The sequence below is a fragment of the Heliangelus exortis genome, chromosome 1 (assembly GCF_036169615.1).
Source record: "Heliangelus exortis chromosome 1, bHelExo1.hap1, whole genome shotgun sequence".
NCBI lineage: Eukaryota > Metazoa > Chordata > Aves > Apodiformes > Trochilidae > Heliangelus > Heliangelus exortis.
The window spans coordinates 90,972,633-90,989,224 of NC_092422.1; the positions used below are offsets into that span (position 1 = coordinate 90,972,633).

Genomic DNA, 16,592 nt, shown 5'->3' on the forward strand with positions numbered 1-16,592 from the left:
GAAGTTGGCTGGGGTTTTCGTGGGCTGGTGGTGCCTGTGTGCCACTGTGGAGAAGGAAAAAAGGGAAGAGCAGAGGCAACAGGGGTGAGAGCTGGAGGAGTTAATGTATAGTGGTACTGAGGGTCCTGCTCTGAAAGGACATGCCATGGGGCTGAAGTCTTCATTATTTACAGAAATGGAGTAGAAAAGGAAGGTCTTAGTCCAAGTGCACTTTTAAAAGACTTATGGAGAAGATTCAGTGTTACAGGCTTGAAAGCTGAAGAAACAAGGAGCTGGAGCTGGTGCTCCCAGGCTGACAGTGGTATCTGAAGAAACTAACTTTGGGAATCCTCAAATAAGAGGGTAAACAGGCACAGACTTCCACAGCCTTAATGCTCTGGAAAATGCCTGTTTAACCTAAGCTGTAAATGAGGTATCTTCAGGACAGTGTGCTAGAATCGTACAGCTCTGACTTCTAGTAACTCCTGAGGCTGACAAAAGGGCTGTACCACGTACTTTCATTAGCATCTTTTCTTGGGTTCTTTATGAATGCAGAGAATTTTGCAAACACATCGTTTCCTGCAGAGTTAGACTCAGGGTGGTTTGGTGCAAGTTTGGGATACCTGAGAAGTTAAAAGAAACAAAAAGAAGTTATTATCCTTTATTTTCATAAATTATTTAATGTAGTTTCAAGATGAAAGAGTGTAGATTTGGACTAGATGTTAGGAAGAAATACTTTAATGTGAGTGTGATGAGACACTGGCACAGGATGCCCAGAGTTGTTGTGGCTGCCTCCTCCCTGGCAGTGTTCAGGGCCAGGCTGGATGGGGCTTGGAGAAACCCAATCCAGTGGAAGTGTCCCTGCCCATGCAGGGGGGTTGGAACTAGATGATCTTTAAGGTCCCTTCCAACCCAAACCATTCTGTGATTCTATGGTTACTGCAGTGTCACAACATCCAGCCTCACAGGACTCTCAAAGGGAACCATCCTGAACTAAAAATCATGTGGCAAGTGCAAATTTACACCATGGTTATACCAGGTGAATGACCTCCTTTTCCTGAGGGAGGTGGGAAATTACTGTTCCCACTGCAAATGATGCCCAAATAGCCCAGAGCCTCTCCCACCTCTCCTCCACTTGTGGTGGGGCTACATGGAGCATGGCTCCTGATGTGAGGAGGAACAGAGGCAAAGTCCCTATTTGCAATAGCTGCTCCCAGCCCCCTCTCCTGGCCAGCTCCTGCATGGAGTGGCAAGTCCAGCAGCTGTCGTGGCCATGAAGGATAGGAAGGAAAAAATTGATGGGGGCAGCTGCTTGCCTCCTTCGAGTCAAGTTTGGCTACTTGAGAAGGGAGTGCTGCAGAGGGGCTGCTGTTCAAGGGCAGGGAAGGTGCCTGGGTGGGTGACAGGATGCTGCTGATGGTGGGGGAGATGTGGGAAGAGCTGCTGGGGTGGGAAAGGACAAGTCTGAAACCCAGACCCTGCTGTCTGCTAAGATGGGTCCACCCAGACACTGAAAATGAGCCCTCCTGTGGGAGACTTTCACTGCCCTTTCCTTCCAACCATCTGCTCCCAGTAAGTGCAATTATTTGTACAGTGGGAGGAGGGAAACCTCAAACACAGACAAGTGGGGGAAAGGAGGTCAGGAGCTCTTACTTCTTCCTGCAAACTCCACCATGGCAGCCAGGCCAGGTGGCATGGTGGAGTTTGCAGGAACAAGTAAGAGGTCCTGACCTCTTTGCACCATTCTAACCACGCAGATCATGGAGAGCCTGGGCCACCAAAACCAAGGGGGTTCAGTCAGTAACCCCCCGAGTCGAGGGACATGAAGGGGTAAAACCATCAGAGGCAGCCAGGGATGCAGTACCTGGGAGGTGCCAGCTTTTCTTCCAAGAATTCCTCAATCTTATTGACATCAGTTTTCACTTCACCATCAAATGTCATGAAGGGGGGGTTTGTTCCGGGGGCGAGGTTCTGTAGGTCAGCAGGCTTTCTAATGGGAGGAAAGAGATGGGGTTAATGACATTTGCAGTTTCTACACTTAATTGCAATGAACTGTTTCTCCTTTAAAATAGCAGGCTGCCTTCTTGAGAAACAAAACTTAGGCAGCTGCCTCACACTGGTGGTGTGAGAATTTGCTATCTGAACATGCTCTGAAATGCTTAAAAAAAAAAACCCAAAACCTGTGTTACGTTACAGAGATCTACTGCAAAACAGACTAAAATCTCAACTGCTTCGAAGGAGTAAGTCCACTTTATAACGAGGAATCAGGCATCCAGACTGTTAACATAATGCCAAGCCATGGTGCACATTTAAAATCTATCAGAAGAGAGCCACTCTTTAAAATGTCAATTTTGGAAAAACTTCTGAGGAGAACTCTGGTATCAATCTCACCTTTTTAAATCCACAGTTGTGACATTAAATATGACACCTTTTAGCCATAGAATCATAAAGAGACGCTGAGAGAACGGGCAATTTCCAATACTTTCCCCATCACTGCCAGCCTACAATAAAAAAAAAAAAAGAAAGAAAGCAAAAAAGGTATACATGCATCTATGATGACAGCAAATTTTGACAGGAGATGCAGCAGAAGATACTGATCAGCTATGAGTACATATAGCATGTAGTTCATCTCTACTAATGCATATTTTCATTCAAAGGTTGTTTATATCTTTCTCCAAACATGCACATAGATACGATGAAGAATCCTATCATCTTGGAGACATACTTTTTCATTAGAATACGTAATGAATATTGCCATAAGTTAGAAAACAAAATTGAAATCACAGCAGTTCTTCCAAAGGAAATTGTCTCCACCTAATTTGTCTACATGAATATAAATCTACCTAAGTCACTGCAAGATGAGAACAAGTTAAATTACTTTATGATCACAGGAAACAAATAGAGAAAGATCTATCAGCATAAAATGAGATGTAGTATCTCAGGCAATTAAGGGAAGAAACAGAATAAATCAAATAATTAAGAATTTCCAACTAAACAACTGTGGGGGGCCCTGATAAGGAAGGAATTTCAGTAATAACCTTTCTCCAGCTGAATCCACCTGTCTCTGTGCATTGCTGAACTGAGGACTAAGGAAGTGCAAGTGCTGTGTCCCCCTGGCTAAGACCCAAGGCTACCACTTTTAAGACTGAAGTATGGCTGCATGCAAGTCACATAACCTCTCTTTCCATGTGCCCCTTTGATGATGACCTTTCCTTTTTGGCTAAACAGATCATCAGGTATCAGTATGAAGCACAAGAAGTGCAAGTCACTGTACATGTGGCCACAGAAGAGTTGTTCTCATGTACTTTGAATTACATTTTAAGATGCTTCATGAGAATGAGGCACAGCCTGGCACAGTTTGCCTTGGTTTAAGTTAGGCTTCAATCAATACTGTTGGAAGGGATCAGAGGTGTAATTTTTAAGCCCTTCACCCAATTCTCCTAAAGCACAGTTTTAAAACTGTAAATGCACAGAAGAAGGAAAAAAAAAAAAAAAAAAAAAAAGGAAAAAAAAAAGGTGTAACGTGCTTAGTTAATAGGTTAGTTGATGAAGGTTTGCAGACCTTATACCCAAGCAAAACACATTAATGAAACCAGTTTTGCTCGCTCTCACCTTCCTCAATGCTATCAGATGAATCTCAAATATAGTAAAAAGTTCTCCATAAACAAACATTGCCATGGGATTTCTTTGCAATGCTCACCTTCACAAAGAGCTCTATGTCTGAAAACGAGCACCTGGTCTGAAGCCGGCAAGTTTCTGCCATGGTACCCGAGGGACTCATGAAGAGGGACATTGCTGCAGCTTGACAAATGATCTTACTCTTTCTATCAACCCAAAGGATTCTCCTCTGAAAGCTCTCTGCTGCTTTCTGCTTCTGGTACTGCAGCAACCACTGGCTTTCTTGGTAATGAAAACCAGAATATCCTATTGCTTTAAACACTGCCAGGCGATGAAAACTTTTAGAAATGCTAAAACAGCTGGACTGCTGTGCTAGAAAAGTCTTATTTCGTAGGTGGCAAAAATGCTAGCTGATCAAAAGCTACTATTGTATTTTTCCTCCTACTCAGAGCACTGCTTTCCAGCACTGAACAGTTTGCAGCAACAGGAATTTAGAAAACTACTGTGTATTTCATAAGGACAAGACTACAAATGCTGCTAGCATGTGCTTAAAACAGAGCTGAATACACGACACCACCATTTTCCCTCATACTGCCTACTATGTCACATTTTAACCACCCTCCAAGGAAAAAAGGGGTTGAAGGGTATTGCTGTGACCCCCTCAGTGGTAGCAGTGGGCATCCCCTGCTCTCGCAGTGCTGGGCTGCAGTCAGAGGATGTGGTTTCGAAGGTGTCTGGAGGGGGCAGGCAGGTACATCTGCTGATGGGCTGGCTCCTGCTGGTGGCAGCTGCCCCACTGTCTCTGCCACAGCCATGTCCCAGCCCACTGCCCTCACACGAGCTGCCATAACCACCTCTCCACCCAGGATGGGCTCTCAGGGAAACCCCCCAGGCTGGAAATTGAGGGGACAGCAGCCCAATGTGGTACCAACCTGTGCTTTGGTGCCTTGAACATTACAAGGAATTTAGATCATTCACCTAAGTCAGTGAAGATATAATCTTACCTTAACAGATTGCTATGACCTAGGGAGAGAATGAAAGTGTCCAGAAAAAAAGCTGCTACAATTGACTTTATATTTTCATTTAGCCATTGACAGGAAAACATAAGTTATCTCAGCAGGATTCATGTGCCATCTGGAGAGCGATGCAGATAGCCCTGTGGTCAAGAAAAGCTATGTGATCAAGAGTGACATCAGGATGGACTTTTCCTGATCAACAGCTACCTTCTGATGGCCACGGAATCTTAACATTTTGGGTCCCTCTCACTTTTATTGCTGGAGCTAAGGAAGAACAGTTTGTTGCTTTGTTCTGTCCCCTATCACCTTGATGACAGTAAATTTCAGGGAGCCAAATGCAGCAGCCCCAGCCTTCTCCTCTGGAGGCATGTCCATAAGTGGAGTCAGAGATACAGATCAGGACAGACATTACCATGACAAGATGTAAAACAGGCACTTCCTGTCCCAGTATTTCCTCAACTGAGATGACAAACAGGCATCGAGGAAGATGAGGGACTGGCAGCCTTGGAGATGTTAACAGAAGCAACTTCCTGTCTTTTCTAAGTGCAAATTTTTTTATGTCCACACCTACTTGGGTGAAAAATCTTCTACAATGGATAAAATAGATCAGCCAACCTCACAGCCTCTACCTTCATGCCTCTCAGCCTGCTACCAAAAAAACCCCGAAACACTGAGAAATTCAATATAATGGGCTATTAAGCATCACTGATTTCAACAATGGTCTGCCAACCACTGGGATGATTGTTTGCTTTTGTTTGATTGTTCTCTTGACCACTCGTGTGGGCTAGTCCTGGTGGTGCTAAACAGACCAATGAAGTCTAAAAGATGTCTGACCTTCCTGTACTGTGCTGTGTCCTCTCCCATGCTGCCTACAAGGGACATTAGTAGTGTATTACTATACGACCCTCATGAAGTGCTGCAGTGCTCCTCCATTTCTGGTGTGGCCATGATCCTTCCCACAGGCTAAAGAGGAAATCTTCTAAGCCTTGTGAAATCACTGGTGGACTTTATTAATATAAATCTGTTCTAAAACCCCACGCTGTCCATGCTGTGTAGTACATCCTAATGCCTAAGACAGGGCCGTGTCCTCTATGGTTGCTGTGCATGGACTGAGAACAACAGGCACATCTTTGGGTTTACTCCATCAAAAGTCTTGGCTGCTGAGGTCCTACAGCAAAGGCAGCAGCAGCCACCCATGTAGGGAGAACTGGGCAGGTAGGGGGCCACATCAAGCTTTAGGAAGCTGAAAGCTGTTTAGTTCCCAGGCACTTGAGCTCTGGGTGAGGGATGAAGGGAGGACAAAACTCTAGACTTGCCATGCCAGTGCTTGTGGTGGATACTTCCAGGTTTCCTTCAGTTCTGCAGAGCTGGAAGCAAATTACAGTAGCATAAGCAGTGATTAAATTTTTCCCTTCTCTAACAGGGACCAGCAGTCTGAAGTGACTGCAAGACCTTGAACATCAAATCTGATTCAAACCTTGACACGGTTTGACCTGTCAGCTCAAAGATTCCACAGTTTCCTATAACCTTTACTGAAAGCCCAGAACACAGACATTTTGTCCTGCTGTGGAAAACAGGGTGAACACATCTAGCTAAAATGCCGTCAGATACATCAACTTCCATTTTGGTTTACAGGAGACACCTCCGTTCTCCTAACTCAGCTCATCTAATCCAGGGAGCTACAATTCCTATGGGAAATAAAAGCATCAGTGACACATGCCAAAGCTGTTGCTTCAAGTTTCCAAACACAGGGTCTGCTGTGATGACACCAGTCACTCAAAAATCACGAGCTGGAATACTGAAATAGTTTTATGTATCGAGCAACATGACAATAGCTGACCCATGCCATCATGGTACAATAATGTACCTTCCAACAAAGACAAAGGCAAGCTTTTTACAGAAGTGAGCCTATGTGTCAACATCTTACCTTGCACGGCCATGATGCAGCAGTGAGAAAACCAGAAATGGGTTTCTATGTGCTAACACCCACAGCAGACAGCACAGCTAAGGGCATTGTAGCCTGGCAGCAAAACTCCCTGCGTTCTTCTCTACAGCACAACTCAAGGATATGGAACTTTGAGCTGTGCTTGGTCCACTTGCAGAATTCAATCACACTTCCTCACTGCTGTGCTTAGTGATGATACAGGGTGAAATCTTAGCTCCAGTGCAGTCAGTGGGAGTCTCTTGCTGTTGGTTCAATGGAGAGTTGTGTTTCCAAACCAGTCATAATTTTAATAACCAGGCAAATGTTGCTGTAATTACAGGTAATGTTACAAGCTGGTCTACACTTGTAATTGTTGTTACATTCTCTTAATATCCAGATCTTGTGGGTGAGGTGGGCCAAAACCCCAACACAAAGCTGTTTTTTATGCTCTTCTGCTGCTTAAACAGATGGCTGAGCAGTGTCTTGAATAAGTGGCATTTACGTTTTAATTGTGATGGGTCAAGAGGTCAACATACCTTTCTAGGAATATTGGGATTTAATGAGTTCATTAATCAAATAATTAAGACATTTGTTGCTGCAGAGGAGAAAAATTGCAGGCTGTGCACAGAAGCTTTCATTCAGAGCCTTCAAAGTCCTAGGAAGCAATTGTATATTGTGACAGTATCAACTTATTACAGCTCTCCATAATCACGTGCCATTACTTAATGAGATTATTAGCCTACACTCCCTGGTTTTTTACACTCCCATTTTGCAAAGTTTCACACGCTCTTCAGTGTTTGTTTTTTTTTTAGTTCTTGTTCTGTGTTTTACTCAAAGACACTGAGAAAAGGAAAAGCTCTCCACGCCCTGCTTAAGCTCACAGGTAGGAGAGCTATCATCTCATCAGCTAATTTCACCAAGCAGCAAGACTTAAGGCACAAGATATTAGAAGGCCCCAAAAGACCTATATTCAATTTCTGGAGCTGCTGTTGCCACCTCAATTCAGCAGCTTTGCTTTTCTGGTGGCCTTGAAAGGATCACTTGCCTCCACATCCTCACCCATGGCAAGAGGATAATTACAGTGTCTTTACCCAGGAGTCACTCACTGTTTGCTGTTCTTAAGTCAGTAGTTTGGGCCTTCCATGAGCTGGAGCTGCCCTGCCCCTGGAGCTGTTGTAAGGATTTGTTTTATAACTGTTTCTGCCCAAACAACTGGAGAACCAGGTTTTTGAAGGTTCTGCTATTGACCTCAGATGTTCCGTGCCTTCAAAACTGTGATGAGTGGTATTTGTTTTTCCTGGACTTTTTGTTTCCTTTTGAAGCTTAAGCATGGAAGAAACAGTTCAGAAGGAGCAGAGAAGGCTTTTTTTGTTTTCACATAATTATATAATCCCTTTGAAGCTACAATAAAAAGGAGAACAAGGAGCAGAACTTTTTTTTTTCCCAGAAGCTGAACTCCAATTCCATTTTCTTTCTTTGACACTTGGGACCTACTTTACCTCCTTTGCCATATTTATGCTGGACAAGAGGCAGGTTTATTCAGCAAGTGGAGCAGAACTGCTGCCTACTGGGAGACAACGAAGCATCCAGCTGCGACCAGCATCATCAATCTGCCCGTCTGTTCTGCTGAGCTAGCTGCCTTGGGATGAACTGGGACTCTCCTCCAAGTTTCTTTATTCTGTCCTCACATATAAGGCACTTTTTGCTTGCTCTTCCTTCTCATACCACACCAACAGCTCCCCTTTTTTTTTTTCACAATGCATTTGATCTCCTACCAAAGAACAGGAACCACAGCAACCAGTACAAAACTACTGCCTGAGAAACTACAAGTTCACAAGCTTGGGCAGCCTGTGGAAAGCAACTTGAAGGCTGGGTGCAACTTTCAAGACTAACAGCTATTTTGCTTTAATTCCTTCCACAGACTCGTTTGTTCTGCACTGGCACGGATTAACTGAACCCACTGCATTCCTGGCACCGACTCTTGCCCTGAACTAAGCCCTGCGATGCCATCCTGACAGCAGTAGCTGCCCTGAGTTGCTACCACTGTCTCTGCACACACAGTGGCAATGCAAGAAAGGCCTCTGTGCAGACAGCTCTTCTTCCTGCCCCACTGCAGACACCCATGGGCTTCATGATGCCCAACAAGAAAGGGGAGGGGATCTCCCAGTGCCTGCCTTCTCCTTCTGACCCTGAGCGGAAACCCCGCTGCCCTCTGGTTTACCATCAAGTGTCCAAGCCAACTTTTTCAGGAGCATTTTCTGAGATCACAGGCAGAAAGACAGAGGGAAGTGGTATGGCTTCCCTCCCTCCCTCCCTCTCTCCCTCCCTCCCTCCTATTAGTGCAAAGATCTCCTTCAGCCTTGGCAATAGGTTCTTAGAGGCAAAACGGTTTGACTGTAGCATAGCTTGCTACACTAGGAAATGCTTGTTTTCAAGATATAGCCATGTTCTGTTAGTGTGCTCTGACAGATTTACTGTTTTAATAAAATTATAATAAAAAAACCCTAAACTCAACCCCCCCAAAACCACAAGCATCTACTCATGGAGGATGCAAAGTGTGTTCAACATTCTTGATGCCTGCTACAGTGTGCATGCAGACTCCTATAGTATTGCAACACTGAAAAAAAAAAGTGACATTGGCAATATTACTTCTGTTATGAATGCCATAAAAATATAGTTACAAGTAAGTTTTGTTCACTGAAGGCAACTATAATGCATTTAATAACATACTATACACTGTGCTAAACTCTGAGGCACCACGGGCATATCATTTGGATTAGATCATGTCCAAACCAAAGCTATTTGTGAGGAAGAGACAGATTACCTGGAATTTTCTCCATTTAAGCGCTGTGTTTATTTTGTGGCCTAGGGCTAGGGCACAAACAGCCAAACGCTGGATTTTCAGAGAACTTTTGATGCCACCTACTGGGCTTGAAATGAAAATCTTGACTTCTGCTCTTGGAGCTGGGAGCAGTGACAGCCTCACACATCAGCACATCTCATCATGATAGGTTCTGCAAGATGCCCTGCTTTTTGCTGACAATGCTCCTGAGATGCTGAAATTGTGTTTCCAAGCTAAGTTTTAAGACAAAGCACCTGTTTTTTATATGTATTTTAATGGAAAAAGTGAAAATTTTATTAATTATTCTAGTATTTTGAACAGTCATACAGCTCTGCCTTTCCACTAATATCCAACACTCAAACCAGATGATTCCAGCTGCTGTTTAACTTCTCAGCCAAATAGCAGAAATATTAATATTTAAAGTGTGGCTGTCAGCTGAGATTCCTGCACATAAATTGCATTTTTGGTACCTGCCAAGGTAGATTCTTGCTGTGTGTGACATCCTGAATAGTGAAGCTGTGTTGAATAATAATTAGATTTCTTCACGCAAAAAAAAAATACTTTCCCCCTTCCTTTCTCTCTTTTTTAAGAGCAAAATAAGCGCCTTGATCTCATAAGTGTGCCATGAGGATTTTTAGTTTAAAAATAAACGTGTCTTAATTTATATATAGAAATATTAATATATTTTATCTTGAACAGCATCACAGGGCTCAAAGTACACCAAACATACTTAAAGGCTTACAACTTTGAACACGCAAATTGGGTAATACACTATTTGTCCTAAGCCCTAATTAAGCTTTCAGATTAAGGAGGCAACAGTAAACAAAACAACAAACATTCTGCTAAAAATAGCTTCTTTCTCTTTTTAAGGTGCTAGGACAAAAAAAGCATGCCTGGGACAGAGGGAGCAAGCGCACTAAAATGTTTTCTGTAAACAATGAAGAAGTGTTTTGACTTCCACAATCCTCTCCTGTGGTATCACTTGTAAGGCCCCATTTTTTCCTGCTGCAGCTGGAATTCTGCCCTTGCTGACTCATATACAACTGGGGACAAATCCTGAGCACTCTCCTTCCGATAGAAAAAACTTCCAGTAGCTGGGTAGTTGAGTTTTCTATCAAAAGAGTTCTTTTTGAGCAAAAGAGAACTTCAGCCCTGTAAGAAGCACAGCCCTTTCCCACATGAATCATAGAATCATAGAATTGGCTGGGTTGGAAGGGACCTCAGAGATCATCAAGTCCAACCCTTGATCCACTACTGCTGCAGTTACCAGACCATGGCACTGAGTGCCACATCCAGTCTCTTTTTAAATATCTCCAGGGACGGAGAATCCACCAGTTCCCTGGGCAGCCCATTCCAATGCTTGATCACCCTCTCAGTAAAGAAATTCTTTCTAATGTCCAACCTAAACCTCCCCCGGCACAACTTGAGACCGTGCCCTCTTGTCTTGCTGAGAGTTGCCTGGGAAAGAGACCAACCCCCCCCTGGCTACCTCCTCCTTTCAGGGAGTTGGAGAGAGTGATGAGGTCTCCTCTGAGTCTCCTCTTCTCCAGGATGAACAGCCCCAGCTCCCTCAGCCTCTCCTCATAGGATCTGTGCTGGAGTCCCTTCACCAGCCGGGTTGCCCTCCTTTGGACCTGCTCCAGGACCTCGATATCCTTCCTGAACTGAGGGGCCCAGAACTGGACCCAGGACTCGAGGTGTGGCCTCACCAACGCTGAGTACAGGGGCAGAATCATTTCCTTGGACCTGCTGGCCACGCTGTTCCTGATACAGGCCAGGATGCCATTGGCCTTCTTGGCCACCTGGGCACAGTGCTGGCTCATGTTCAGCTTCCTGTCAATCCAGACTCCCAGGTCCCTCTCTGTCTGGCTGCTCTCCAACCACTCTGTCCCCAGCCTGTAGCGCTGAGCAGGAATGATCCCCTTCTTTACCCACCATCCCCTCCATAAGAAGGATGAAGTTAGGGCTGCAAAGACATCACAGCTGGCACATCTTTAGCTACACCATAGACAATTTCTCACACTCCACACCCCTCCCTGAGCATGAGTTTGGGTGGTGCAAGCTATGGTCCCAGTAGTGAGATAATTCAGTGCAAGACTGAAAAGATTCCCATAACCATCCATCCAAACTAAACCATACAGACATGCTGCAATAGAGCTTACATAAGCATTCAAAATTTGTAAACTGGACAGTCAGATGAAAAATGGATGCTGGGGCCTCTGGATGTCTTCAACCTTCCTGTTGCCTGCCCCTCTTTCAAATCACAATCAGTCAATGCATTTAGGCACACCTGTAATTTTTAAACAAGTGGGCACATCAACAGCAAATAGAAGGAGGGTCCTTTGAGTTTTTTATCTGCTAAATAGCTCTTGAATGACAACCTGAAATGCAGCTAGTTACCTTGGATCAAGTGGATCTAACTTTGTTGTCAGAATAGAACAGACTTTCATTATAAGTCCTCTGCTCTCAGCAGGGGAAGGGAAATGACAAAGTAAAAGCACCAGTTGACTTTACATCTCAATGATCCAGTCTGCAAACTGAGGTGCTTTGGTAAGAGGATGTGTTAAAAAGGGTAGGTGCCCAGATAAGCAAGCTGCCCAAAACCTGAAGACAGGTGCAGGCAGAACTACAAGAAGGAAACCTGGAAAGTGAACCAACAACTCAATTTGTGTGCACTTGGTTTGACCATGGCCTGCTGCTATCCTGAAGGGAAGATCCTGGTTTTGTTACAGGAACATGAAGCCCTCTCTGTCCTGGTCAATGCGTGCCATGGGCTACAGGGAGAAGCAGCAATGCAAAGAGTCCTACAGCATAGAACAGAATGCAGATAATGAAAAAGCACAGGTCTAGTAGAGCATGAGGGTATCTGGACATGGTCCCAACCACTAGGCATGCTGCCTTTCCTGTTCTCTTTCTCCTCCTCACAAAAATGAATCATAGAATCATGGAATGTCAGCTTGGAAGGGACCTCAAGGATCATCTGGCCCAACCCTTCTTGTATTATTGTTTATATGATATGTCTCAGCACCCCACTAGTTCAGGAGAGAGCCTTGGATGTCCTGTCTGGTGTTTCAGTAAAACATAAGGGAGAATTTCAGTCAGAGAGATGCTGGAGATTACCTAACAATAACAACCAGATGGTGCCCACAGCCCAGAAGGCAGGGACAGTGGCAGTGTTGTTTGTAACAGATAGAATACCCCACAAACTCGTAAGCCTGAGCAATGAGGATAATATACAAACAATTAAAATGGGTACAAACTGCTGTTACAAGCTGGAAGCCTTCTTACACAGTCAGAAAGAAAAAAAAAAAAACAAAAAAACAAACAGCTTTCTGGTCAGTAGAGACAAAGGGTGCCACTCCTCGAGATTTATCACCTTGCCAATCTCACACACACACCCTCATGGGATCATGTGCCACAGTAGTGCTTTCTCTGAATACAGCCCTAAACAGCCCTAATTTACAGACTCTAATTTAACTTAAGTAAGATGAATCCCACCCTTGAAGAGTATTCATCTGCTAGATATAATTGCTGAAGAAAAAAAGACTGGAGGATGTTATTCCCAGTGTCTGACCCAATTGCCCAATGGAACTGTAGGCAAAAGGTGATGCTGCCTCAGGTTCCCATCAAACTTGGCACTTCCATGGACATTCAAGCAACAGGGAAGCATTCAAGCAACAGCACAAGACATTGTACCTGATCCTGAACATGCCTCTGCAAAAATCTGGTCCATGAAAGATTAAATCAAACTCAGTCAAACACTACTAAGGTGACAGTGAAAATGAGGAACCTGTTTTACACCAGAAGACAGGAAAATCTGTTCTTTTTTTTAGACTTGCAAAGCAAAGACTGAGGGGAAATATCATTACTTAGTGCAAGTATAATTTTTTCCCTGATAACTGTGGGTGATGCTGAAGCAAAACAAAACAAAACAAAATTTAAAAATGGGTGCCAACTGGCCAGGAATGTTTCTAGTTGACAATTAGAAGGGCTTCTAACCACCACAGCAAGGTTTTGAACCAGATTTCCACTAAGATTATAGGTGTATCAATATGTACATGCATACGTGACTGCACAAGAAAAAAGATGAAGTTGTCTCAAGATGAGATTTGATCCCTTTTAGCAAGGACTTGAACTTATTCTCCACTGGGAGATCCCTTGCCACCTGTTGTTTCTTTGCCCACAACATGGACATAATTCCAAGGAAAGGACAATGGCAAGTGCCATGCTGTTGTGTTCTGTGCCACCAATTGCATCCAAGGGAAAATAATGCATGTAGCAAACTCCAGCACAGTGATGGAAGGGAAATGCTCATTACACAGCAGCAGCTCTCCAAAACAGAGTTTAAATGCTAAAACAATTGAATGATTCCTTGGAAAAGGAAATAGATTATGGACATGGTATCTTTGACAGAGAGCTGTAGCCAGACAACAGGCAGTATTAATATTGGCAATGAAGAGAGTGCATGCGTTAAGATCAACCAGACAGCAAAAAGTAAATGATGCCAGAGGTTATCCTCTTTTGAGGAAGAACAGAAGAGTAGCTAGCACAAAATGTCACTTTATTTAAAAGCATCTTGAGTCTGGAGACCTTGTGAGGATGGTGAGATACTGGAACTTGTTGTCCAGGGCTGTGGCTACCCCCTTCTTGGCAGTGTTCAAGGCCAGGCTGGATGGGGCTTTGAGCAACCTGGTCTGGTGGGAGGTGTCCCTGCCCATGCAGGGGGGGTTGGAACTGGGTGATCTTTAAGGTCCCTTCCAATCCAAACCATTCTGTGATCCTATAAAATCACTGCAAATCTAACTTCTGAGACTGTATGTTTGATGTATGCTTACAGCTCAGGATGGACATGGGCCAGTATTTATCTAGTGGCCAGATACAACTGCCCAACCTAAAGAAGAAAAGGAGCAATGCCAGATTCCCAGAGATGGCAAATGAAAAAACACTTCCCTCAGCCCAGTAACCTCACACAGCACTGGCAGAATGCAACAGCCGAAATGGGACACAGGCCTTGAGGCAGTACAGGATCCAAAAGCAACCCAGAATGGCTGCAGCTGAAGCATCCTCTAAGACTGCAAGCACACCCAAACAGCCCAGGCCTAATAGAGGCCAGAAGAGTCCAGCAGGTATCTCAGACCTCAGCTGGCCTGATCATGGATAATCATCAAAGCAAGGTACAGGCATATATGGTACCAGGATGCCATCTCGCACATTAACAGCAGCACCTGTTAAGGAGAAAGTCTCCTTAAAAGCAACGCCATGAGAGGGTGGGATGTTGATTTGACATGGAATATTTTGGGTCACCAAAAGGTTAGTGATATGGAGTGGTAACCTTCAGACAGGTCTAAGTTGCAGAGTACCTGGAGCAGCCATCAGGAGGCTGTTCAGGGCAGACGGCTGCTGGGGCACAGCATGCAGGTAGTCAGCTCTCTTGACAAAGAGCCAGGTCAGCTCCTGAAACCCATCAAATGTTAATGCCCATCCACAAAACAGGTCACAAAGATGATTCTTATGAGTCCTGCTTTAAAGTGCTGTTAGGATGTGGAGCTTCAGGGCACAGAGAAGTTGCCAAATTGATGCAAATGCAGATCTACAGAAAAGATGTAGTTGGGATCCTTTCCTTTCTCCTCTGGAGACAGGGAAATGCAGACCTTTATAATAGCATCCAGGTGCTATAAATTAAGTACAAATATAGAACAAAAAGACAGTTCCTAACTTAAAAAACAAAGAGAACCCTTATATGTATTCCATTAACAGGCATGTGAGAATGCCAAAGGATTTTCAGAAATATTTTTATAAAGAGCTGTGTAGATTAAGTCAAAGCTAGGCCAAAAAAAGAAGCCAAGGGAAAAAGAATTAAAAGAATCAAGTGTAGGCACAAGGCAGTGAAAGGAATTAACTTTTCACCTGCACAGCTTCAACTGACCACGAAACACCATTAAACTGGTTTTTCTGTGACCACGGATTATAAGATGTAGGCTAAAGGTTGAGTCTGTCTACAAACAGGATAAAAAATTTAGATATATCTGTCTACTGTGTTTTTAATGATGCAGCTGTACATTAGTGGTCACCTGGACATCTCCTGGACTGGCCACCTACTAGCATTTCATAACATCTTCTGACAATTTCATTAGTAAGGCTTTTCTCATTCTGTTGGGATTCTGAAATTACACGAAACTTTCTTTCATGCAGTATTTGCATTAATTTACTATGATTACTTTGTTTTATTGTATTTCATAACTCATATGTTCAGTAAGGCTCTTTGCTAGACACAGCTCTTTGAACACTCTGATCCTCTCTGCATGTTGAGGGATTAACAGTCTGCTGGAGTTTCTTTATGGGATATTTTGTTCAACCCTGTTTTTATGTAGCGAGCAGTGGTCACAGCTTAAAGGGGTTATATACATCTGGAAATCCTAATCCTCTCTAGATGACAGAAAAAGGAAAGAAGTCCAAAGCTATAATTTCCTCTGGTTTCACAAATTCTGTCTCTCCCCGTCACACCAGCAGCCATTTCAGGGCAGAGAAAGCCTCCTTTATTTTAACTTTCTCTCTATTATTCACTTACTCCTATTATTACTAATAATAAGTATTATTACTTACTCCTGTAAGTAATTATTGCTGAAATTAACTTAATTACTTAGTAAGTAATTAAATGCTTTTGATGCATAGGAAGAAATTTTCCTTCATTAAGAAGTAACTTTGTAGCAATAAACTTTTTACCATTGTCCAGTTACTTTATAAATAATGACACACAAAAGGCCCAAACTCACTCCTGTTACTTAGATGAAATATCCATTTACTTTTGATTTCAGTCTCATGGTCTGCCCAGTACTTCTACTGAGCCCTGAGTCTACCCACACTCTGCCCTTCCAGCTCTGACAAAAATTATCTTTGCCTCTCTCACCTGTTTCTCAGGGATGCCCAGATAACTGGGAAGTGACTTCCTGTGGAGCATCTCCTGCAGCCAGGCACTGAGGGTGGGAGGGCACAGCAAGCACTGGTGGAGAACTGGGCAAAATTTAGCATTTTGCCAGGTTTTCATCTCTGTGTCTTAATGCAACAACCACAGCCTTTTCTTGGCCAGATACTAAATGCTTTAAGGCAAAGCAAACATCCTTTCTACTGTTTTTAGATGCCTTGCCCCCAGCAACAATACCTGAATACAGTAACCTTTTGTGTCGGTTTACTTTTTTCCCCAAAACACCTTGAA

General features: G+C 43.7%; 1 protein-coding gene across 2 annotated transcripts in view; it reads right to left on the reverse strand.

Annotated features, from left to right (window-relative positions):
• Positions 1–16,592, reverse strand: part of CLIC6 (chloride intracellular channel 6) — a 34,300-nt gene that overhangs the window by 3,939 nt on the left and 13,769 nt on the right. The window contains exons 1-4 of one of the 2 annotated variants that reach the window (XM_071753608.1): positions 3,680–5,124; positions 2,371–2,480; positions 1,844–1,969; positions 496–602 (exon numbers count right to left, since the gene is read on the reverse strand). In XM_071753608.1, coding sequence (XP_071609709.1) covers positions 496–602; positions 1,844–1,969; positions 2,371–2,480; positions 3,680–3,772 — 436 coding nt within the window. In that variant the 5' untranslated portion in view covers positions 3,773–5,124. Of the gene's footprint in view, positions 1–495; positions 603–1,843; positions 1,970–2,370; positions 2,481–3,679; positions 5,125–16,592 lie in introns of those variants that run through there. The other variant, XM_071753598.1, reaches the window with a different exon arrangement.